The sequence below is a fragment of the Saccopteryx bilineata genome, chromosome 6 (genome assembly GCF_036850765.1).
Source record: "Saccopteryx bilineata isolate mSacBil1 chromosome 6, mSacBil1_pri_phased_curated, whole genome shotgun sequence".
Taxonomy (NCBI): domain Eukaryota; kingdom Metazoa; phylum Chordata; class Mammalia; order Chiroptera; family Emballonuridae; genus Saccopteryx; species Saccopteryx bilineata.
The window spans coordinates 152,611,550-152,637,154 of record NC_089495.1 but is presented as its reverse complement, the minus strand read 5'-3'; the positions used below and the strand labels follow the sequence as shown (position 1 = coordinate 152,637,154).

General features: G+C 46.1%; 2 protein-coding genes and 2 pseudogenes across 5 annotated transcripts; 1 reads left to right on the top strand and 3 right to left on the bottom strand.

The window, feature by feature from the left end:
- Window positions 1-237: 237 nt before the first annotated feature.
- LOC136309404 (GTPase IMAP family member 6-like) lies at window positions 238-5,683 on the bottom strand. The gene is given in 4 exon segments (XM_066237560.1): window positions 238-2,729; window positions 2,732-2,844; window positions 4,891-4,972; window positions 5,279-5,683. Coding segments are annotated over 4 exon segments (1,284 nt in total). The 3' UTR covers window positions 238-2,045.
- A 4,708-nt stretch (window positions 5,684-10,391) lies between these two features.
- LOC136307819 (GTPase IMAP family member 2-like) lies at window positions 10,392-13,065 on the top strand. 4 transcript variants are annotated; one of them, XM_066234715.1, is made up of 3 exons: window positions 10,392-10,613; window positions 11,070-11,129; window positions 11,745-13,065. In XM_066234715.1, exons 2-3 carry the CDS (start codon window positions 11,099-11,101, stop codon window positions 12,758-12,760), a joined length of 1,047 nt encoding a protein of 348 aa, XP_066090812.1. In that variant the 5' UTR covers window positions 10,392-10,613; window positions 11,070-11,098; the 3' UTR covers window positions 12,761-13,065. The 4 variants fall into 4 exon arrangements, with proteins under 4 accessions (XP_066090812.1, XP_066090813.1, XP_066090815.1 ...); XM_066234716.1 differs by lacking the exon at window positions 10,392-10,613 and adding an exon at window positions 10,857-10,966; XM_066234718.1 differs by lacking the exon at window positions 10,392-10,613 and adding an exon at window positions 10,899-10,983.
- A 1,722-nt stretch (window positions 13,066-14,787) lies between these two features.
- On the bottom strand, window positions 14,788-19,358 carry LOC136307823 (GTPase IMAP family member 7-like; annotated as a pseudogene).
- Window positions 19,359-23,514: 4,156 nt separating this feature from the next.
- LOC136308609 (GTPase IMAP family member 5-like) lies at window positions 23,515-25,120 on the bottom strand (annotated as a pseudogene).
- Between the last annotated feature and the right edge of the window lie 485 nt (window positions 25,121-25,605).

Sequence of the window (25,605 nt, the reverse complement as noted above, 5' to 3'; positions counted from 1 at the left end):
CATTTCATTTTACCCAAATTTCAATGAGCGCACTTTACTTGTTCCAATTAAATTTTTAAATTTGTAGGATGATATTTTATTTTTATAATATTTAGAGCCGGCATTTCCAATTTTTGCATGTATAAACTTAATTCAGGCCTTGAAGACAGACACATTAGACATTAAACAAAGACTTCACATACAATTAGACAAATCAAGAGTGAAACCTGAGATTTTAGAGATTAGAATGTGGCCTGCTTGATCTTACATAGGGCTATTTTAATAGGTACATGATAAGGATAAATACTAAACAGAAATCTCCATTGAAAAATCTCAAGTCAGCCGTATGAGATTTTTGTCTAGGCACATCCAAACAGGATCCCCCTTCACCCTCTTTCCAGGCATGGAACAGGAAAGAAATAAAATGATCTAGAACATTAAAGAAAATAAGATAATAATACAACTCTAAGAATTATCCCAGTCTTCTAATTATTCTCAACGGAAAAAGGGGATGAAAGCATAGTAAAATAAGTCATACACAATTGTTCTTGTAAAGTGAGTCTCTCATTCAGAATCATGGTGTCTCACCAATCATCAGGAATCCACTGAGGAGCTTCAGCAGACCTGATTAACAGGGATTTAAAGACAGATATATAGATAGATAGATAGATAGATATAGATATAGATATAGATATAGATATAGATATAGATATAGATATAGATATAGATAGATAGATACATAGATATAGATATAGATATGGGTTTGGGAGGATGCCACGGCAAACAGTCTCTACTGTTCCTTAGCCATAACCCTGTGCTCCCAGAAGCACATCCACTTTTATTCATAGAAAGAATGTGGTCCATCAGCAATTCAATGAAGTTTCCAATGCAACACAAAGACAGCCCCCACCATACCATCCAAATCTACTTTACACTAATAAGAAACTAGCTTCCAGCTTCCTCCAGAGAGCATGGGTGAGACAAATGAGAATCAGGTGTAGCTCTTTGTTAACCAGGCAAACGAGGTGGGGTTTGGGCCCAGCACTTCTGTCCAGATTGCAAAAGTACCCTGTTTATTTATTTGGTCCCCAATACTGGTGCCTTTTCTTCTCTGCCTCCCTCTATATGACCATCAATACCCTATTGAGGAACCCCATTACACCCTCAGACACTGACCCCAGGCATGCATTCTCCCCACTAAAAAATGAGAAGGGAAGGGGTGGCAGGTCAGGCTGAGACAAGGTTAAAAATCACGTTTGTTTTCTACCATCAGAAGGCAGATACAATGAGAGGGGACCCTAATACAACTAATACAACATCCTTAACCTAAGTCGTTCTTAGGGAAGTGCTTCTCCTGGGCCCCGTGTCCAGTACCAGGTGTAGGGGCCGCCTCTGACCAGGCCAGGCTCCGGGATACCCCTCACCTCTGCTCTCATTCCCACCACGAAGTTCTCACGAGGCTCGTTCGTTGGGATTCAAGAGCCCCTTACTGAGGAGAATAAAAGGGCTGTTCGTCCTGCCTCCTCCCTCTTCCTACTTGCTTTCTCCTCCCCAGCCCCACAGCTGCCTCCCCACATGCCTCAGAGCCATTGCTGTGTCCTGACCCACCACGCACAGCAGGTACCTTAAAAGTCACTATGCCTGTCCCCTTTATGGGCTGTGAAGTCACCTTGTCAACATCCCAAACTGATTTGCTATCATCCTTTAAGGACTGACCCCAGTGACCAGGACGCTGAGGGGGTCACATGACAATGAGGCACGACCTGCCCTCTGGAAGCTTTGCTTCTATAGGGGTGCAGAGAAGAATGTGAGGAAATGTGATGTCAATGCCAGGAGAGGTGCCCCCTGGGACAGCGTGCTGCAGGGCACAGAGCAAGGAGCACCACGTGCTCGAGAGATGTGAGGAAGGACCCGGAAGGGAGCTGCAGACTCTGGGACCCACCCGACAGTGACCTGGAGATGGGCCTGGGCAGAGACCCCGGGAGGGCAAGAGCCGGCAGGAGGCAACACAGGGCTGAGGGAGGCTCGCTGGAAGCAGCTGTCTCTGGCTGGAGTCCGCCACATGCTCAGATGGGTGCCCCCCTTAGGAGGCGTTTGTGAGTGTCCTCAGATGCCCTCTGGATGAGTCTCAGGCCCTCCCAGCAGGACTCGTCCTGGGGCCTGTCCTCCGCGCCGTGGCCCGGGGCTGACCACCGGCCCTGCCCGTCCCCGAGCAGGGTTTGTCCGCAGTGTCGGTACATCTCGTTGCTGTAGTGGCGGCCCTCGTGCTCCCACAGGACCACCCCGACCTGCCGCAGGAGCTCCTGCAGCTGGGCCTCCTGCTCCGCGCCCTCCGCCCTGTTGTTGAAGCCACAGTGGCGGCGCCCGCAGACAGCGTCCAGCCAGGCCAGCTCCCGGTTGTCGGTCTCCCGCAGGTACTCGTCCAGAGAGCCACCGTCCAGGTCCTCCTTCCGCGTGAACACCAGGACGGTGTAGGCCAGGACGCCCACTCCAAAGACCTCCTGCAGGCGCTGGACCACCTGCTGGTCCTCCGCGGTGAACCGGCCCAGCTCTGTCACCAGGAGCACCGCGTGTGGCCCTGGGGAGGAGGAGGTGATGGCCGCACAGCAGCCCCGAGTGGCCTCAGCTAGTGGGAGCTGCGGGGACAACACATCGGGGGTGTCGATCACCTCCAGTGTCTTCCCGGCCCAGTCTCTGGTCCCGCTGCAGACGGCCGTGGTCACTGGTTTAGCGCTGAGCTGGGATGGGAGGTGAATGCTGCCCTGACCAGGATGCTGTTCCTTATCCCGCTTTTTCCGCTGGTGCGGGTTTTCCCCACCAGGATGAGCCTCAGCCTCTGGGGGGTCTACTCCTCCTCCCTGGGGCCTGGAGCATCAGAAGAGAGCGGAGGGAGTGGGTTAGAGCCCAGGCACCCCATTCAGCCTCATCAGCAACCTCACCCCTGGATAAGCTCCCTGACCTCAGGGGCTGGTTGTCCTGGCAGGAGGGACAAAGGTCAATATCTGCACCGTGGACCTGCCTGGGGCTCACATTCTTCTCTTTAAACAAATTTTTTTTGTATTGTGGTAAAATATGTACAACATAAAAATCAGTGTTTTAACTGTTTTGAGGTGTACAATTCAGTGACATGAGTGCCTTCACATTGCTGTGTGGTCATCACTCTTATGCATCTCAAGAACTTTTGATCAACCAGAACCGAAACTCTGTCCCCACAAAATAGTAACTCCTCATTCTTTCCTCCACTGAACCCCTCTAACCAGCAGTCTACTTTCCATCTCTATGAATTCTCCTGTTCTAAGGGCCTCAGATAAGTGGATATCTGCACATATGACTTTCTGTCTCTGTTTTGTTTCAATTAGAGGAGTGTTTCCAACATTCAGTTGTACTGTATGTAGCGTGTGTCAGAATTTTCCTCTTTTTCATGGCCAAGTAATATTCCATTCTAACGGATGGACCACATTTTGTTTATTTATATATGGACACTTGAGTTGTTTCCACTTTTGGTATTGTGAATAAGGCTACAGTGAACATGAGTGTACAAATGCCTGTTTGAGTCCCTGTTTTGAATTCTTCATGATGTGGCCCTGTGTACGTCTTGTCCTCAGGTGACTGACCACATCACCTCTGTCATCTTTTCCAACAGAGAACATGGGGATGGTGGGACTTAACAGCCAGATCCCCAGCTCTACAGCACAGGGGCACACTGTGTCCACATTCTTAGGCTACATCCTTGGCGTTTGGGGCTGAATAGTCCCACCCAGCAGAATATAGGATCTGTTGGCCAACAGAAGACTTTTTGCTGCCAACCTAATATTGAAAAACCTAACGGTGAGATTTTAGGAACAAGGGGCTGAAGGAGGGGAAGAGAGTTCCTTCACCTGGCCTTTCAGGTTTCTGACCCAGAGCACATAGATACCCATCAAAGGGCACCTCTGGTTTCCAAGTCTGTGCCTCACTGGCAACATTGATGTGTCTGAGTGACAGCCCTGACCCTCCCAGAGGCAGGACTGGCATCCTCGGCTGGCTGACCCACCAGCCAGTTCTGACTGAGGATGCTGGCTCCCTCCAGTCCCCCAGTAGGCTCTGAGAGAATTGTGAAGGTGGTGTGTTCACTTCTGCCTCCCTGCTAATCGGAAGCTGGCTGAAGACAGAAACCCCCATCCGGGCAAGCCTGAAGCCAATTCACCCCAAATCTACTGCTGCAGCTCAGAAGACGGTTTTAGAAGCAATATTTAACCTCGATTGCCACGAGAAAGGGCAAACCAGGTGTCAGCACCTATGTTGGTAATTTTCCCATGAGGTTTATTAATATAGCTCTCTCCCAATGACTCAGGCCACTGACGTGCATATAGTGAGAAAGTCATTTGTGTTCAAATACATAATAAAGCACAAGTCATTTCTTCTGGCCAGGAAATGGATGGGTTGCCAGCACTCCTAAACTCTCTCTCCCCAGGTTAGACAGAGGATGGAGTTCAACCCATGACTGTTAAGCGCCTGACCCTGATGCAATAGGTATAGGGGGAGAACCCCTGAGAAGGCCCAGCCCTGTCTGAGGCTGCTGCTTGGTCACAGCCCCTGTGACCTTGAACGCTGCCACATCTGAACGTGCTGGGAGCCCCCACAGGGCCTGTTGGCTTGCAAGCCTTGGTCAGGGCATGTCATCTTGTCACATCTCCTTCCTGAGGGCATGACTGATGCCCTCTGTTACCTCCTTTCTCCTACTGTGCCTGCCGGGGGGAGGGGGCCTTTCCCTCTTACTGGGTCAGGGTAGGCCAGGCCCCATGCAAAGGCTCTCTGATGGGGGCATCCTGAGTGCGCAGTGCCCCGCTGCCTATCTAAGCACACCCCTGCACCTCACAAGGCCCTGCCTACATGTCGCTCAGGTCCCCGTACCCTGGGAAGTCGTTTCACCTCCAGACACGTCTTGCTCAGGGCGCTGGGGCAGCACAGCTGTGGGACTGTCCGGGGGAGTCAGCTCATACTCTTCCTCCACCTGGAGAAATAACAGGTCTGCTTGATGGTTCATCTGAGTTTTAAGAGACTCCTGAATTTGCCATTCTCTTGCTAGAAGGAAGTTTCTGCATTGCTTTGGGCTAGGGGTGGACTGAGTGAGGAGTGGGGAGGAAGGCCTGAGACATTCTCTACCTCCTTTAGGGAATGGTCTCTCTCTCTCTCTCTTTCTCTCTCTCTCTGTCTCTCTCTCTCTCTCATTTCTGTGTCTGTCTGTCCCATCCTTCTCTCTCTATTTCTCTCTGTTTGTCTCTCTCTCTCCTCTGTGGTCTCTATCCTCAATTTATACGATTGCACGGGTAAGGTGCAGTCGCCCTGCAGCCTGAGGAACGGATGGTATACAGGTGGACCGCGGGTCCGGGGCTGCCCTGTGAGGAGGAGGAAGGGGCAGAGATGCAGAAGCAGGTCTGCAGTCGTGTCCCGGGGCGCTGGGGAGATGTCCCGGGGCCATGGGGAGATGTGTGGCCAGCAGTGCAGAGGGCATGAGTGGTAGGCAGCAGTGCGGGGCTGGCTGCAGGGTGCTGGGCATGCTGGCGCCGGGGCTGGTCCCTGGGGAAGGCCTGGCAGTGAGGATGGCGGAGGCCCAGGTAGTTGGGAGGGCGCTGTGGTGAGGGGGCCAGTAGCCTCGGAACAGGAACTTCACAGTTTGGAAACACTCCTGCCCGGAGCCAGGAGACTTCAGTCCCATCTCCATGACCATCAATTAGCATGGTCATCCTGCCTGGGTCTCAGTGTCCCCATAAGTGCGAATGCTGGTCCTGAGCTAGATGTCCCTGTGCTCCTTATAAGATACTAACACATTTTCTGACATTTTCTAGAGCAACTCCTAGTCTTGGCAAAGAGGACCGTGTCATCCGACCAGGAGCTCCCATCCTCCTCCTGGTGACAGAGAAATGTACTCTGCTGTGACCCGTACTGCCTCGTAGTTCCCTGCCCCATCCTGTGTGTCTGCTCGAGCTCCTCTGTGGGGTTGGGACGGAAAATACACGGCCCCAGGGCTGTTTGCCAGGACATGCACGCAGGACACTCGGAAAGACACAGCCAGGGACTGTCTCCAGGTGAAGGCTCTAAGGTGTGGGGACACCTGACTCACGGGGTCTCCATAGGTCCTGCCCTGACCCATGCCCCCGCCTTGCTACACTCTGTAGTGCTGTGTCCACCACAGAACACGGAGCACATACGTCTTCCTGTTATGTTTCTCAGGAATTGAAGCTCACTGAAGCTTTGTCCCTGACATTCAGCAGTGACTTTGAGGGAGGGCATAAAGGGTACAAAGTTCTCTTTATTTTTTAGCCACAGCTCTTCCTAATATCACAAACACACACATATATGCAACAAACACACGTACACACAGACATAACACACACAAACCAAAACACACGCCGCTCACACAATGTACTCACAGACACAAGAAAATCTCATAATACATACAATTCACACACATATACTCACAAACACAACATACACAAGTACACACACAACACACACACTCACAAACATATAAAAACAATACACACATACACTCACATACATGATACACACATGCATAGACAACAGACACACAGAAACATAAATACACATATATATATACCCACAAACATGCAAACACATCAACTTAACACATATAAAAACGCAATACACACACACTCACACTCCCAAACGCAACACATACACAAACATACACACAGACACAGGCACACTCACTCACACCCTGGAACTCACCACCCGGACTACTGTTGAACAAGAGGAATGGCCATGTCCCTCGACTCCCAGGACTGTGGGCTTTTGCAAGTTCTCAGTTTCTCCTTTTGGGGCTGACACATCCTAGGCTTCTGGAGGCCTTGACGGGATGAAGTAAGACAAGGTATTGCAGACGTTTGAATATAAAGAAAGCATTGTTTATATTCTTTAGCAAACCATGTTGGAAACCCCTCTCCTGCAGAGCTAGGGACAGAGGGCTGCCTGCTGTGCGGAGAGACAGGAAGTGGGTGGGAACACTGGGCCTGGCTGTTTGCAGAAACCCTGCTGTTTGCATGTCGCCTGCAGCCTCAGTAACAGAAGCAGGAAAAACAAGAGCAGGTCACTGTTATTATTTTGACGTTGAGCTAGCATAACTAGAACTCAGAGGCTGAAGGAAAGGATTTTATGTGAGGGCAATGGTTGTTAACTACTCCCCCACTTTGAAGAAAGGCCAGAGTCTTGTAGCTGTCCTACGCCTTCACTGTCGTGACAAACTCGGTCTCTTTTCTTCCCCCAGCTCCTCCTTCCTTTATATATTTTCTCTCAGAGCAAGACTTTGGACTTGAACTGAAATATCATAAGTCTCAACCAAATATTTTCATATGGGAACAACACCATTGGATCTCCTGAGACTCTGGTTTGCTGACTACTGATCTTCGGACTGTTAACTCCATAGTCACATGAGCCTATTCCTTATAATAAATCATGTGTGCCAATCCTTCATAATAAATAAATATTCTTAATAATAAATCTCTTTATATCAATATATGTGTCTACACACACACACACACATTCAGTGTCTGACCACTCCAAAATCTGTGTCCTATCTGAGTGGTGTCCTATTTGCTTTGTGTCTTCAGGTTGTATTTTTTCTTCTACCTGTTAGCATGCCTTGTGATATCAACAGCTGGATATTGTTGTATCTACTAAGCATGAGAACAAACGTCAGAGACTTTCAGGGGTTTAGATCTTACTTTATTGGCCAAGTTTAACCTGCACAGGGATGAACCCTCAAGGCGTCCAGAGACACCGTACCTACAAGGGGCTGCAAACGAGAGTTACGCCTGGCGCTTACAACTAGGTCCTTATATATCCTAAGTGAGCAAGCATTATACAGAAGCAGATGTGGCAGTTCGCTATTCGCTAGGGGGGGGGGGGGTCACGTGCAACATAGCAACAGGGAAGGGTTTAGCTCAGTGGCGAATTTCAAACATAAACTTCTGATAAGGGTCTCTGACCAATAGAATGCAGGATGTTTGCCCAACTTTGTGCTGATCTCTTTGTTCTTGGCCTCTCAGGGACCCTGTCAGCACTTCCCTGTTCCTGCTCCTCCAAGAGTTAGACTCTGGCAGCCACAGCACACCTCCCCGAACCTAACAGATATGACACGTCAGATCCTAGGAGCTAAAGAAAATAGGTCTACAGTGTTTTGTCTCACCTGATGTCAGTGAGTTTCCCATAGGACCCATGTTTTTGAGATTTAAAAACGTTATTGATTTCTTTAACTTTTTTTTTAAATTTACAGTTGACATTCAATAGTATATTAGTTTCAGATGTATGGCATATTAGTTAGATATTTATATACCTTAGGAAGTGTTTCCCTGATGAGTCTGGTACCCACCTGTCACCTTACACAGTTATGACAATATTAGTGACTATATTCCCGATACTAAACGTTCCATTCCTATGACTGTTTTGTGACCATCAGTCTGTTCTTCTTAATCCCTTCACCTTTTCACGCAGTCCTCACTCTCCCAACCCTCTGTCAACTGGCAGTCTGGTCTCTGATTCTGAGTCTGTTTCTGCTTTGTTTGTTTGTTTTGTTCTTTAGATTCACCTATAAGCAAAACCGTATGGTATCTGTCTTCCTCTGATTTATTTCACTTAGCATAATATCCTGTAGGTCCATCCATGTTGTCTCAAACAGTAAGATTTAATTCTTTTTTAAGGTCGCATGTACTCAATATAGAAAATTTTACTGTCAATTTTACCTCACTAAAGCCAGAAAATAAAATAAAAGAGCTGGAAAATATTTAAAAATGAAAACCAAAAAACAATATAGCCCAAAGTAATTAGGTTAATTATATAAAAGATATGTTTATATTATAAATTATATATAAAAATTAGGTTGCAGTCACACAATGGAATAGCATATAGCACTGAGAATATACAATCTATTGTTACATATTATATATAACGTGAACAAATCTCAAATGTAATGATAAGCCAAAAAAAAAAAAAAGCCAGATACCAAAGAATACAAAGCCCATGATTACATTTATATAAAGAACAATAACAGCTAAAATTAATCTATTCTATTAGAAGTCCAGCCCAGAGGTCACTGCTGGAGGGAACAACGTTCTGTTTCTTTACCTGAGTGCTGACTCCTCAGTTGTGTTCAGTTTGTGACAATTCAGAGAGCTGCAAACTTACACAAGCCCTTCCTTCTGTGTACATTACACTAAAACAAAAACTTAAAATGAAAAAAGGAGATGGAACACACAAGCACATAGATAAGAAAAAGTATGTAATATACGTGAGAAGGAAAACTATCATAAAAATGTCAGTAAATTCATAGTGCACTGAAGAATTTATTCAATGTAGATTATTTTTAAAGCCCCTGTAATTTTTTATTTTATATCAAAGAGGAAACTTGGTTTTAAAATGCAGATATAAATACACCTATAAGTACAGCCAATTTCCAGAAGGACTAACATAATCTAATACAATACAATGAACTTTGGGTTTGACATAGATTGCATTATATTTGTTTTGCATATCAAAATTAGGAAATAGTCCCTGTTAGTACTGTGATAAGGAATGCTGTATTTTTAGGGACAGACTACTGATATTAAGCAGGAGTTGACTATGTTGTGTTGCACTTTAAGCACACTAAAGGGACTGCCCAGTGAAGGACCAGAAGAATTCAAGACAAAGTGATACACTGTGTGACAGAGTGGTGTTCACACACGTCCTGGTCTCCCTGGTAGTGAGGTCAGGACCCTGCGATTTCTCCTCATGGAAGGCTGGAGACAGAGAGCAACACATGTCACTGCTGGTCTGTGAATTTAAAGGCAATCTAGTTTCCTATTCTCTCTCCCCTGCTGCAATGACTCTCAGATAAACAAGGAACAAGAACACTTGAAGGATTTCCACACTGACTCTTTGATTTAATGTTCCTGAGTGTAGACACTCCCGGCTATTACCCAAGACAGTACCTAGATGGTCATGTCCGAAAGGTGTGTTCCCTGGAATGACAGGGCTGGACAGGAAAGGGAGACAGGGCTCCCAGGGAGGCCAAGAGTGAGCCATTTCACATGGCTGTGAGGGTTGGTGACTGTCACTCTCCGTCTGACTGAGACAACACAGCTTCTCTCAGGCTCCCCCTCTGTCTCACTCTGTGCTGTCTCCTATCAGAGGTGTCCCCTGACCCATGCCTTCCCTCCTCCCCCATGTGACTGCTTTCGGAAAACTAGCTGCTAGTGATGAGGTTGGCTTCCTTCTCAGGGCGCCTTGACATTTAGGCACACATGTGCTGGCAAGGACACAGCCCCAGTAGGAAGGAACTGAATGGACCAGCTTCCCGGGGGGCCTTTCAGGCTTCCCTGTTCAGTTGAAGTCATTTTCTCTATTGACAAGAAAAGACAGTGGGTCCACAAGACAGCAAATCACTCCTGATTACACCTCCCACGTGAACTGTTTGTTTTGCTTATGTGGCATAAGTGGGAATGTCAGACTGACACACTGTGGGGCTCTTCTGCAGCGGGGAAGCTCAGCGGAGGTGAAAGGAAGAAGACTGACACGGGTTTCTGTTTTCTTTTTCTCTTGGCGCTGAGCTAGGAGGTCAACAGTTTGAACGGGGAGCCGACTGTGTCTTTTATCAGGTAAGCCCACCTTCTGGGAAAGTAGGGAAAGTTGTGCAGTCTAGTTCCCAGGTTATGCTCAAGTAAAATTATTTTAAAGAACACATTCACCCTATTTTAAGGGAAACAGTTTAGAGTGACTTCCTTCAGTATATGTGAAGCCAGTTTACAGGAACTGTGAGGTTAATATAATTTAGATTACACATTACTGGCAGAGGTTCCTTAGCCAATAACTAGCCCTCACTGGAAAGAGTTTGGGCGTTAACATGTGGCCAGGGTTTCTGTGCCTTTCACTTTGGAGGTGCTGCCGGATCCAAACAAGACACTCGCTGGGTGACTTTGGGGAAGTGACTTGTTTGTTCACCTTGTCAGCTGTGTGTAACAATATCAGGCATGCCAGTGAATGTACTAGAAAAATATAAGGGTCTTGCATGATTCAGAACTAAAAGTTAATAGGTTGTTTTTGCTGTTTTCTAGGTCTCTGGTCTCTCTGTCCCTCAGGATCAATGATGGACCAAAATGAAAGCAGGCACTCCGGTAAGGAAGTGACTTTACCTGTGCATGCTTAATTTCCCTTATTCTGTGCCAATTTTATATGCAGATCATGCTATCCTCTCTAAGCAGAATGCAAGCTATTAGCTGTTTATTCTTAAGGAAGAATCATTTTACACTGCCCTTTCCAATATAACCCCTGTCCAGCCACTGTATTAGCTGTTACGACCACACCCCTGCCCAGCTGAGATAAGGGGAGCGCTCCCTGGCCTTGGAGTAGAGTCAGGGTGCTTAACCCACCTGGGGGTGCAACCCACAGTCTTGTCTCCGAATCTCTCAATAAACCTGGTCTTCCAGAGGGCCAGGAGGAGTGATTCAGGCAAGCCTTGCACGATGACACCCATTTCTAAGTCCCTCTCCTGCCCCACCCCACCCCCAGTATGTTTTCTAGGATCCAACGTGGTAATATGCTGCAGTCTTAGAGAAAGCCAGATGTTCAAAAACCGTGATTATTTTCTTTTATTTGATCATGGAGTTAGTTTCTATTTCCCAAATGCAAAATATCGCGAGAATATCTTTTCCATGAGTGAGGATAACTCCTGATCATTAAAAATATTCCATCGACATGATATGTAGAATAATCACACTTGCGCTTAACAGGGCCATGTATGAAGAACAAGCCTGGCCAGGGGTCAGAGCTGAGGATTATCCTGGTGGGCAGAACAGGAACCGGGAAAAGTGCCACCGGGAACAGCGTCCTCGGAAAGAGAGCCTTTGCGTCCCAGCTGTGCGCCCAGCCCTACACTAAGACCTGCAGCACCAGTCGGGGCAGCTGGGGCAACAGAGACCTGGTCCTGATTGACACGCCAGACATGTTTTCTGGGCCCGGCCACTCTGATGCCCTGCACACAGAGGTGCACAGGTGCTACCTGCTCTCGGCCCCCGGACCCCACGTGCTACTCCTGGTGACACAGCTGGGCCGATTCACCAGCCAGGACCAGCAGGCCACGCAGAGGGTGAGGGAGCTCTTTGGAGAGGATGCCCTGGGACACACAATTGTCCTCTTCACCCACAAGGAAGACCTCGCTGGGGACTCCCTGATGGAGTACATCCACAACTCAGACAACAAAGCCCTACGCACGCTGGTGGCAGTGTGTGGGGGACGAGCTTGTGCCTTTAACAACCGGGCGAGAGAGAGTGAGCGGGCTGACCAAGTGGGGGAGCTAATGGGTGTGATTGAGGGTCTGATGATGGAGAAGAGGGGTGCCCACTACACCAATGGGCTGTACCGCCTAGTGACAGGGCCAGCGTGTGGGCCCCAGCAGTCAGAGGAAAGAGTAGAGGATTTCAGAGGGGCTCTTATACAGCACATGGAAACTCAGAGACGTCACACAACTGTGGCCAAAGAGGATTGCTTAAAAAGAGTCCTAGACAAAATATTAGTGTGGATTCTATTTTATATTCAGTTGTTTGTCAAATTGTTAATTCTCTTATTTTGTGTATTGCTCAGAATATGCTGTTTTTCTTACTGCTTACTCTGTTGCTTGTGCAGTTTGTTCTGTAGCTCACCATTAACTGTGCGCAGAAAATTAATGGTAATTCCTGGACAGAACATTGGTCCGAATGCAAGAGTCCTGGAGGACAGTGATGGACCAGTAACTATCACTGTGATATAGAGGGTGAGTCACCGGACCTCCTCTATATACTGTGGTGCCTGACGTCAGTCAATGCTTCAGATGCTGCAAAGTGTTTAAAACATTAATATCACTTCATTTACTAATGAACAAATTATTATAAAAGTTACTGTTTGTTTTGAAATAAAATACAAAAAATGTTTGAAAGCTGTATACATAAAATTTCTCCCATTTGCAAATATCTAAACCAATTTTATGTCCTTAGAAACTGATTTTTTTATTTAAAATGTTATGATATCCACTGAATTTTAAAAAGATAAAATTTCTACTGAATGTAATAACAATAATGAGTCCTGTAAAGTTCCTGAGATCACATTTTTAATACTGTTCTTTCAACAATGAAAACAATTATGCCCACTAACAACATATATCACACTCACATACCTGGTGACTGTCATGGGCGGACCCAGAGAAACACTGGGTACATAATTAGTATCAAAGAAAGTGGGTATCGTTAACATTTATCTATGAGAATTATAGCAACAGAGATGGCCACTTAATTAGGGACTTGGGAGAAAGTCAAGTGCAGGAACCTCCTACAAGCTGTGGACACAAGACATGGAAATGACAAGAGACACTGCTGGTAACAGTGAGGAAATTGTGCCCTAACCCCAAGGGGGTGGATGAGAACCGGAATCCAGATGGAGAGTTGGGTAGAGAAGGTGTGATGTCTGGCTTAGTGTTGCAGGTGACTTTACAGGGAGAGGGGCGGGAAAACAAACACCAGACCTTGCTCTTGTGCCCAGAAGGAATCTCCTGCTTGAACTTCCATTGGCAGAAGCCAATCAGAAGTCAGACAGCCAGAGATCCCACTGATCTTGTCCAATTGGACAAGGGCCTGAAGGTCTAGACCAGGGATCCCCAAACTTTTTACACAGGGGGCCAGTTCACTGTCCCTCAGACCGTTGGAGGGCCAGACTATAAAAAAAAAAACTATGAGCAAATCCCTATGCACACTGCACATATCTTATTTTAAAGTAAAAAAACAAAACGGGAACAAATACAATATTTAAAATAAAGAACAAGTAAATTTAAATCAACAAACTGACCAGTATTTCAATGGGAACTATGCTCCTCTCACTGACCACCAATGAAAGAGGTGCCCCTTCCAGAAGTGCAGCGGGGGCCGGATAAATGGCCTCAGGGGGCCGCATGTGGCCCGCGGGCCGTAGTTTGGGGACCCCTGGTCTAGACCGTTCTTACTAAATGCTAGTCTTGCTAAATGTTAAAATATAACACAGTATGTTGCAGACCAGCTATAAAAAAGATTGAGGTTGACAAGAACTCATCCTGGGTAAGGACGGCCAACTGAAAAACAAAGACATCAACATGAAATTGACTAAATAGTGTATATAAGCAAGTGCTAAACCTCCCTTCTGAGAGACAAAGCTTGGATATGAATCCTGTCTCTTTACCTTGATGCAAATAAATAAAACTCACTTGTGACAACCATGTATCCATCTTGAATAGAACAACCCAAGTGGCGAACCCCTTGAGTTTGTTAACAATGAGATCCACATAGATCACCCCTTGGGACAAAGAGCTAAGGTGAAGGAGGGTAAAGTGTGGATCTGCATAGGAAAATGAAAAGTATTTGGCACAGAAGAGAGATTTAAGTTATACTCAGGGCCAATTCAAGTTAGGATTGTGCCTTAAGAAAGAAAAGAGAGAAAAATGGTAAGAATATTTAGCGACATCCAGGCCTCCATGGACCACACAGCATCTTGCTGGAGAAGCCGGCTGCTTCCCTAACACAGCGCTCAGAGACGTAGACTGAAACCATGTGAATCACCAGTGGTGCTAATGCTTGGTGTGTGCAGGAGCTCTTATCTGAATCTTCCTAACTGGAGTCTGCGAACTCAGTGAGATACTATTGCCAGTGTATGCCAATATTGTCACTTCTTAAGTTTGCTGGCATTGTGGGGATGAGTGGGAGGAATGAGTTGGGAAGGTGCTTCAGGTTAGCTATCACTGTGTAACAAACAACCCCAAAGCTTCATGGTGAAAACAACAAGCATTTATTTTCACAGGAATCTGAGGGCGGAGTAGGACACGGTAGGTGGCTCCTCCTTGTTCTCTGAGGCTCCATCTGCAGCGCTCAGTTGGCAGCGGGAGAACCAACGTCCATGTTGCTCCCATGCACGGCGGCCATGTAGGCTCTGCTGGCTGATGTAAGAGCAGCGGGGGGGAGTGGGCCAGAGACTCCAAGTCCTCTTCATGCGGCCCCTCCACGGGCCACGTGGGCTTCCTCACAACATGGTGACCAAGGTCCAAGGGCAAGCGCCCCAAGAGAACAAGGAGGCCTTGTCCCTAATCCCCCTCAGAAGCTACAACCTCCCACTGTTTATGAAAACAGTCACAAAGCCCATCAAATTTAAAGGCAGGGATACAGACCACAGAAAGAGTTAAAATCTAAGATTTCAAGAATAATAGATAGAATAGAGGATAGTGTTATGGTCATCTTCAGAAAATACAACCTACCATAATAACAAATTGTAGTAATTTAAGAAGAAAAAAAAATAAAATTTACCCTATTTCCAAAATGCAAGCCATATTTTATAAAGAATAGTGCATAAACCACTTAAATTTTCTTTAAATATATTCCTTCCAGCTTCTTTACATATGTTTTTTAAATTTTTTAATTCTTTTTAGAGAAGAGAGAGAGAAAGGAGGGAGGAGCAGGAAGTATCAACTCCCATATGTGCCTTGACCCGGTAAGCCCAGGGTTTTGAACTGGTGACCTCAGCGTTCCAGGGAGATGCTATATCCACTGCACTACCACAGTTCAGGCCTTTATGTATATTTTTAATGCATTCATCATATCTCATCTTTAGGTATTTTATTTTTTCTTCCTTTTTCTGATCTGATATATTTAGCCCTGAATAGTTTAATTTACTTTGCTAATTCATCAGCATAGATTATCCCCAAGGCCTCTGCCTGACATCTCAGCTTCTCCTCTATGTCCTTGTAGACGGCATCAGAGAAGTGAGTCCCCCCATTCTCCTGCACCATCTTCTCTATCAGCTCCACCAGCTCCTGTACTTGACCTTCCCTCTCAATCTCATCTGCACTTGGGCTGTTATTGAGGCACAGCAGCGGTTCTCACAATCCTGGATGATGTTTCGTAGGTCCATGTCTGCCTCTCCTATAAACTGACTTAGGCACTAACCCACCAACATATCTTTGCGCGTGAACAACACAATCATGTACTTCATGGCTGCCTTCCCAAAGATGTGCTTGATCAATGCAATTGTTTTGTACTCTTCCTCTGTGAAGTGGCCCAGCTGCACAACCAGGTGATGGCATGAGGCCCAGGGTGGGAGAGGACGACACACAGGCTGATCTCCTCACAGGTATTCATCAGTGTCTCCTTAGTGTCAAAGAGCCCTGGGGTGTCCAGGATAAGAAGGTTCCTCCCCTTCCAGCTCTGCGTTGCTGCCTGACACTCCTTGGTAACAGGTTGTGCAGCAATTGTAGAATCAAATTCACTTCTCCCAAGGATGCTTTTGCTGTCGCACTTTTCCCATTCCCTGTTTTTCCCACCAGGACAATCCTCAGAGTGTTGTCCTGAAGGCCAGCCATGTTCTTGTCAAGAGGCTCTGGGGTGTAGGTGCCCACAAGTCCTTAAGGAAGGAAAGGGGGAAAGGGTCAAGTTATGTAAGAGGGCAACATTCCTAAACCTCTTTTCTTCATTCTTTCCTCCCTGAAAATGTGTAATAGTCTATGACATTGACCCCAGTGAGAGCAAAGATGACACAGCTCAGTTACTGTGGAAGAAATAATAAAGTAGTGTTTTCCCACAAAGGAGCACAAGGTCTGGTACTTTCACAGGGGAACTCATCTAACCTTTAAACATCTGATCATCTCAGGGCTAACTAAGCTGATCCTGCTCATATGATATAATAAAGAAGAGAAACTTACAATTATCACAATGAATCAAGTATAATATTCATCCCAAAACCTAACAATGATTTCACCAATAAATAAAGCTATAGACATGTCTCATTTGGAAATATTATTACAAATTCTAAATAATTTATTGGACATTAAAAAACATAATGCACCATGAAAAAGTGTGACTTCTTTTAGAAATACTGGGATGGTTCAAAATGAGAAAATTGGCTGTCACAACACATCCCATGTTAATAGAAGAAGAAGAAAATTAACTAGATGCAGAAAGGACATTTGACAAAATGCAACACTGACTCGTGCTGAAAGCATTTCATAAGATTGAAATCAATGGATACTTTTCTAACATGATTTTATATAACCTAAATTAAAGTTTTCTTGCCATCACTCTTTTTTTCCTGCAGGTGATAAATAGTAGGTTAGAAAGTTAAATAGTGGATCACAAAGTTAAAACAACGGGTTACAAAGATCATTTGGATGAAGAAAAAAGAATGATCTGACACCATCAAGAAAATGAACAAGTAGGTTGGACTAGCTCCACCAGGAGTCACACATCGTAGTTTCTGTAATTACAGCAGAATGATGTTGGCTCATGAATGGAGAGATCAGAGAAATGAAAACTTAAAATTCTAAAATAGACCAAGTTAAACATATGATATTATAATATATGCACTTATAGTCACTTCAATTGCATTATGTTACAGATTCCGAGGGCAGCATCTCACATCCATAAGGAGAAAGATGGTTAGTAGAGCGACTGTGGGGTAACCGTGGAACCACGTAGAAAAGCTAAGACGGCACCTGTGCCTCACGCCACTCAACTGCCCTGCGGATGAGAAGTTTACATGTAAAACCTAATCCATATAAATAATAAAACAAACATGGTTAATCTCTCTGTAAGCTGGTGTTAGGGAAGATATTTCTAAGATTTGAAATAGAATGAGGACCTGTCCAGGCGGTGATGCAGTGGATAGAGCATCAGACTGGGATGCCTAGGACCAAGGTTTGAGAACCTGAGGTCACTAGCTTGAGTGCAGGCTCATCTGGTTTGAGCAAAAGCTCACCAGCTTGGACCCAAGGTTGCTTGCTCAAGCAAGGGGTTACACGGTCTGCTGAAGGCCTGCAGTCAAGGCATATATGAGAAAGCAATCAATGAACAACTAAGGTGTCGCAATGTGCAAAGAAAAACTAATAATTGATGCTTCTCATCTCTCTTTCCCTGTCTATGCCTCTCTCTGACTCTCTCTGTCTCTGTAAAAAAAAACAACAACAAAAAACAAAAAAAGAAATAGAATGAGGAAAGGACTAGTAAGTGTGGTTACATAAAAATATCACACATAAGACAAATAAACGGTGACAGAAAATGATTTGACTTTCAGTGATGGGCACACAACACAATCAATAGTTCAAACACTATAGAACTGTTTTTATTCATCGATGTCACCCTGTTAAGTTTTATTTTCTAAATAAAATAAAATAACCTTTGTTCTTAAGATTGAATAAAAATATTTTCACTTTTTAAATGAGAACATTGATGTGTCCTCAAAATGCTGAGACACTTGCTCAAGGTCACAGTGCTAACAGGTACCAGGCAGAGCAGAAATCCAATTACAAGTCTGTCTGACCAGCACGTCCCCTCCTAACCACTGCACACGGCACCTCTTCCTGGTGTCTTCTCAGACCCGTGATTCTAAAATCCCATCAAATCAGAGGTAGATGGAGAGAGGACAGGGAAGGGGTCCACACTCTTGCTGAGTGGAGAACTGGCAGGAAGCCTGTACCCAGGGAGTTCACAGGAGGGTTTCTCATGCACTGTTTCTCCAGAATGGCCTGTCCTCCCCCAGGGCACCCCTCCCCACCTCATACGTCACACAACTGGGCTCACAGCCTCTCTCTGCTAAATTATGGATAGGATTTCACAAACCACATTCTAGATGTCCTCTGCCATCGGAGATGAGGGTACCCCCTGGGAGTCCATGCTCACGCTGGGATCCAGCTTCTTCTTCAGTCAGAACAGGGGATTAGATTGGGTGGTCTCTGAATTGTCTCTGAGCTGAAAAAACCTGTCTTGGGGACACTAATATCCTACTGAGGTAAAAGGAAGACTTCTCTTGCATCAGTCTATCACAGGAGCAAATGAGTGAAGACTCACCAGTCAGCACACGTGTCCTTTTAAGTATGAGATGTGCTTGGTGGGAGTCCTGTTGGTTAGAGCATTGCCCATATATGCCAATGTTGCGGGTTTGATCCCAGGTCAGGGACATACAAGAATCAACCAATGAGTGCACAAATAAGTGGATCAACAAATGAATGATTTACTCCCTTTAACTATATCTCTTACTCTCTGTCTCTCTCACCTTCTTTATAAAATCAATAAAAATTTATTTATAAGTAAATACACATGAGACCTATGACACTGTGCTAATAACGCTCCTTACTCCCCGCCTGGCCTTTCACCATGGCCACCCTGACCACATGTCCCTGCTGCACTGCAGGCCAGTCCCTGGTCCCTGGTCCCTTCCTGGACCAGACACCCCCCCCACTCCCCGGATTTCCTGCGCTCACAGCTCTGTCCTCAAGGCCCTTCTGATCCAGGCTCACTTTCTATTCTACAGGTTGAGGAGCTCTCAGGTTTTCTCCAAAGTAGTCCTCTGAGCTGGTGCTTATGCTGTAACTGTGAGGGAGGGGAAAGTGCTTGAACCACCCAAAACACTGAGCCACGGAACTCGGAGTAGGTGGGGTCCGTGGGGAATGTTCGCCTTTAAAGAGACAGAAATATTGCCCCATAACCTGCTGGCTGCTTCAGTTTTACCAAAATGAACCCTTTTTTTTCTGTGAGCCTGCTCTGGTACCTAAATTTCCAAAGCTACAGTTGGTGTTTGGGTTATATGGTGGATACATGAAGCCCTTATTAATGATGTAATTCTTCTTTATCTTCTTTTCTTTTTTAGTAAGAGAAAGAGAGAGGGACAGACACTGATAGAGAGACAGGAAGGAAGAGAGATGAAAAGTATCAACTCATACTTGTAGCACCTTAGTTGCTAATTCATTGCTTTCTCATATGTGCCATAACCAAAACAGTGACCCCTTGCTCAAGCCACCAAATTTAGGCTCAAGCCAGCAACCTCAGGGTTTTGCACCTGGGAAATAACCATAGTCTTGCTCAGAAACTCAGGCACAGTGTCTGGTCGTGTTCCCCAGTGCAGTGGGAGACTGCAGGGGATTCTGGGAGAAGAGAGTCGGGAATGCGACTTGGTGTATCCTCGGGGTGCTTGCTAGTGATTATATGATATGAGTTTTGATTGAGGTCTTTCAGGAGGGTCTCAAGATACCCATTTACAAATTAACAAGACTCAGGTACAAAGCCAAAGAGGTCTAAACTATTGGTATCCAGGGGGGAAGAGGAAGAGGAGGCTAAAGAAGAGTCTTCCAGTGACCACACAGTTTCTCTGGTTATTTCCATAGGGCTCTTGCAAGCTTGAAAGTCGGCATGACCGACAAGACAGCAGGCACCTTTCCCTCCCCCCCTTCCTACCGACTCTCACCACAGGGCAGACAGGCAGCTTATCTGAGATTTACCCACGGGGTGGATCAACAGGCTCTCGAGATTGTTTCCAGGTGAGAGGCAGGCTGTCGCAGTGGTCACAGTTGACAGGATGATCTAGTTTTCTTTTGTATCACCATAAAATTATTGAGAGTATTATACATTGTGAACTACTAGATCAAAAGTTTGATCAGCCGGTGCTTAAGCTTGAGGGTGGGCACTAAGAGGACCCTATGTGGCTGGAAGCAGTGGACAGTAGGGTGAGTACTCATGGACGGAAGCAGCTAGCTTTGAAAATGATGGTGTTAATAACCATATCATTGGACCAGTTATTGGCATTAAGAACTTATTTCACTCTGAAGGACCCTAAGTAATAGTTTTTAACTTCCAATAAAGACACAGTCCAGGACTAACTTTGTAATTCACAAGATTGGGCTCGAAAGGAAACTACCAGACACTTTGATCAAAAATAAAGGAGGAGTTCAAGATGATATTACAGAGCATTAAACCAAGAAGGGGCCCCTCCAAGCACAGAGCCCTGTGCCGCCCTGAGACACACAGCCATGAAGCTCACTGTGACCAGGAATCTCACACCACGCCTCTGTCCTCTCCTCCACCTTTTCTCTGGTCTCCTCATGTTCCATCCCCACAACCACCCAGAGGCTGCCCTTCTGCATTCATGCATGTTTACCAGAATACAGCCTTCCCACCCCACCTCACACCTGTCCTGGTGGACCACAGAGGCCTCGGTGATGAGCGAAGGGGGAAGGGTGTCTCAGAGAGACGTTCTGACCCCTGCCTGACCCCGTTCCTCAGCACCCGCTCCCTGCCCTGGGCTCCCAGGACCTCCAACCCCTCCTCCACACACACCGCATCCGCTCTGCCCTGACTCTTTCTGAACTCAGACCCTTTACAGAAGAATTTAGCGGTTGTCAACAACTTACACAACACTACAAGAAAAATTTTAAATTGTGGTTTTTTGAGAGAGACAGAGGACCTGAAGGGCTCCTGAACTCTTCAAAGGAGTGGGCAGACCGCCATGCTGTTGTGAGCTCAGTGGGTCCTGAGACCGCCCCAGCCCTAGAGCGTCCCCAGACCCCTAGGCTAGAACAAGCTCACCCTCCCACAGAAGACCAAACACACACAAAAGAGGGACTAGTTTTACACATGCTCACAGACACAGCCCACAGTGTGCTGGTTACCAGCAGGATGAGGGGAGGGGGCCATAGGGTAAAGGGGGTCAAATATATGGAGACTGCAGGTGACCTGACTGTGGGTGGTGGGCACATGATGCAATATACAGATGATGTATCATACAACTGTACAATCAAAATCTATACAGTGCTATTAATCAATGTCACCTCAATCATTTTAATTTAAAAAGAGATTAAATAATGCTATGTAAAAATTACAGGAGGGTATTATCCTTTAAAAAATAAGACAATACAAGCTTTCATGCATTAAAAGACATAGAACACAGCCCTGGCCAGTTGGCTCAGCAGCAGAGCGTTGGTCAAGTGTGTGGAAGTCCTGGGTTCAATCCCCACTCAGGGCACACTAGAGAAGTGACAGTCTGCTTCTCCTCTGCTCCCTCTCCCCTTTCACCTACCCTCTTCCTTGTCTCTCTTTCTCTCTTCCTCTCTCTCTCTCTATCTCTCTCTCTCTCTCTTTCTCTCTCGTCCCCTCCCACAGCCATGGCTAGAATGGTTTGAGCAATTTGGCTGCAGGTGCTGAGAGTGGCTCCATGGCCTCCACCTCAGGGGCTGAAATAGCTCAGTTGCTGAACAACGGAACAGTGGCTTTAGACGGGCTGAGCATCCCCCTGAGGGGGCTTGCCAGATGGATCCTGGTCGGGGCACATGTGGGAGTCTGTCTGCCTGCCTTCCCACCTCTCACTTCATGAAAAAAGTTATTTAAATTGTAGCCAACCTCAAACACAGGCTCAAGATGACAGGAAGGATGAGGCCAAACGCTGCAGAAAGAGAAGCACCTCAAAAAATGTCTTTTCTCAGCCAACATGCTGAGATGGAGAGAGAGCCTGAAATAATCAAACAACCCAGAGAACAAGCAGCAGCCGCACACAGCTAGGACACCCAGCTGGGGGAACTCGGGGAGACACAGCCCTTTCCTGCCGCCAGAAGATTCTGAACTGAGTCTTTTCAACAGTCACAGATAACAAATTGGATACCAGAGGCCCTGGCCACTGGCTCAGTGGATAGAGCCAGGGCCAGCCACTTGAGTTTTTAAAGTGCCAGATCCCCCCTTCACATGGAGTTGGGACAGTTTCCCTGCTGCTCCTGCTGCCACACAGTGTGGGGTGGCATTAATCACCCGTTGCTAGCGGGGCCGTAGCACCTCCGTGTCCTCCAGAAGGAGGACTTAGAGTGTTTAAAAGACTCATTCTCTCATTTCCCCCCTTTCTGAGTTTCACTGTCTGGGCAGGGAGTAACATCTTTTCCCGTTTGAACCATCAATTTAGATCTTGTCTGAGTGGAATTCTTGCTCTGTAACAGAGTGAAAGCTCATACATAAGAGATCATGTCCCATTTACAAACCTTGGAAAACAATTCTAATCAGTCGTTGGCTTATAGCTGTGAGTTAATAGTCAGCTAAAACATGGACTATTAGACTTTCTGATGAAACTGAGACTGAGCCACCCATGTCAAACAGAAACAAAGTCCAAAGCAAATATCAAGTTCAAACAATCAGGTACTCTCAAACCAAGTCCTCTGGTCTTAGATTCTTACCTCACACTTACTGATTCCATGAAAGACCTCTCCAAGCTTTAAATGGCATAAAGTCTGAGACTGTGTGGTCTGCCCCTTCTCTGTCCCTGCTCCATGCAGCCCGGACCCTTATTTCCCGGTCGCTGCCTCTGCTTTGCCCAAGGTGCCACCCACCCCACTTCTGTGACCCCTTTTCTCTCCTCCCCTCAAGTCCAGGTCCCCTTCTTCCTCCCTCCCAGGACCCTTCAACCTCCAGAATTGTCCCCCAAACATCATCAACCTCTCTGGGGTGGGGGCAGCCATGTGCGTCTTCCCTTATAGCTTACGATGACTCCAGAGTGCGTTTCTGAATAAAGTGAGGAGTTCTTCTACTAGATTTTAATACACCATGTCTTCTCCCTCAACAGTGAATAAACATCACAGTCCGCTCACCCTCCTTCCTGCAAAGCCTACTCTTCCCAAAGATTTCAAGGTGGTGTCCAGTTCATTTATTATATACATTGATAATTTTTAATAAGACAAAAGAAAAGAAACATTTTTTTCCTCTGGGTTTTATTTATCTGGAAGCCCTTGGAGAACATGAATGACATGTCTGACGTAGGAAAATCAATCAGAACTGAGACTAAGTACTAAGCAAATTAGGTCACTTACAAACATAGACAGAGATGGTGAGTCTGGAAAAAAAAAGCTGATGGGAAAAGTCAGCTGAAAATGCTCAGTATCCAGCAGTAATGCCCAAGTGAATTAAAACGGCAAGAAGAATCAAAAGGTATATCACAAGAAAAGCAGTTATCCCAATGTGAGAGAGCATCCACTCTTTGAATCTAAGGAACACCCTGTACACCCAGTGATTCATCTTCTTCACGTCTCGCTTTTGCTTTTCAATGCACCTGTGTACCTTGGCCAGGTAGTGCGTGTGGTTTTCTCCGCCGCCTTCCCGGAGCAGCTGTGCTGCGAAGAAGAGGTCGTTTGTGTAGAAGGCTCCCTGGTGCTGTCGCTCCAGGCTCTTGACCACAGCCATCAGCTCCTCCAGCTGCCTCCTCTGCTCCTCCTTGTGACCCGGTTGTTGAAGCCACAGTACCTCCTGTCACACTCCTGGACCAGGCTCCGCAGGCTAAGGTTGTCCGTGGTGGCTACGTACTCACGCAAGGACCCCCCATGTAAGTCCTCCTTGTGGGTGAAGAGGATCACCACGTGTCTCATGGCTCCTGCCCCAAAGACCTCCTTCACCCTCCTCACGGCCACCGTGTCCTGTGCACGAGAGCATGGTACCGTAGGGGTCAGGTGCGAGTGTGATGTTGGGGGAGAGAAAGAATAAATGAGCATTGTTTTTTCCTTCTTCAGTTTAAAATAACTAGGTTCCTGTCACTGTGTTGGAGGTGAGGGACCGGTGCCCCTTGAGACCCTGGAGGCTTTGTTACCTTCAGCCATAGCTCCATATCTGCTCTTTAGATGTGCTTCCATTCTCTTCTACAATAAAAACAAGAAATGAATAAAATGCAAGTGTCCACATGGAGTCAGGAAGGCCTGAGGGGCACCTCCAGTTTAGAATAAGAAGAATTCTCCATCGAGGAACCACTTCCATTGCTAAGTTCCTAGTTCACATTATACTTGCAAATGTCCATATAGAACTTGAAGCAAAGGAGATGTTAACACAATGCCCTGCTAACACAATGCACATTTACTCATTTTCCCCTTAAGTGTACAAGAAAACACAGAATGTGTTAAATCAGTTGCTTATGTCCCTCCAACCGGAAAAGGCATCAGATGAAGAAAGCATTGTTTATGGAATGAGGAGTGGAACATTATTTTATTTTATTTTTTGTCATCAAAGTAGACAAACTTGCTAGAAAATGTTCTTCCTCTCTTGTCAGACGGTGAAGGAGTCCTGTCCCTACCCCACTGTCCCATGGACGGTACACTGAACTTCCTTTTCGGGCCTGGAAATTCCTAGGACTTCAAACAAGCCAGTCATTTACAACAAGGCAATATTTTCTCTGTCCTAGAAAGTTTGCTGTCAGCCCCTGAGCATTTTGTGGAGAGACAGAGGTGCTAGGACCACAGAGCAAGAACCAGCATGCAGGACAGACTCAAGAGATACTCACTTCCTGCTCAGTGTCGAGCCAGTGCTGTCCCAGCTGCCGCTGAGGTCCCTGTCTCCCAGTCATCACCCTTCTGCATCCCAGTAGGTTTAAACAGAAATTGACACAACCATTGGCATCAATTGGCATAAATGTTTTATTCAAATGAGGCCTAATATTGTGTCACTCATCTTGGTGTTAGAATAGGCAAGGATGTGACATACAGCGATACAATACCTCAGATGTGACTATATTACTCAGTTTTCAATATTATGCAGTTACAAAGCAAAGTGTTTAAGTGAAAAAGTACAGAGTTATGGAACAAAACGCCTATCATTTGCAATGAGTATTTCGGCATTTTCCCTGCAGCTATTCTGTTTGACTGGAAAGTTAGAACATTACACAGAATTCCATTGATGTGTTTTGCCTCCTCAGCCTCTCGCTGCCCCTCCCCCTGCCCTCCGAAATGACCAAAGTTCTGAAGGTGTTCTCTTGTGTGTGTGTTTTTAATTGATGGATTTTAGAGAGACAGAGAGAGGAAAGGAGGGAGAGAGAAGCAATTACTTA

Excerpts from the sequence above, each read along its gene's own strand:
- LOC136307819 (XM_066234715.1), top strand. The coding sequence starts at position 11,099 with ATGATGGACCAAAATGAAAGCAGGCACTCCG. Across the intron at positions 11,130-11,744 it reads AAATGAAAGCAGGCACTCCG|GGCCATGTATGAAGAACAAG; the intron begins GTAAGGAAGTGA and ends TGCGCTTAACAG.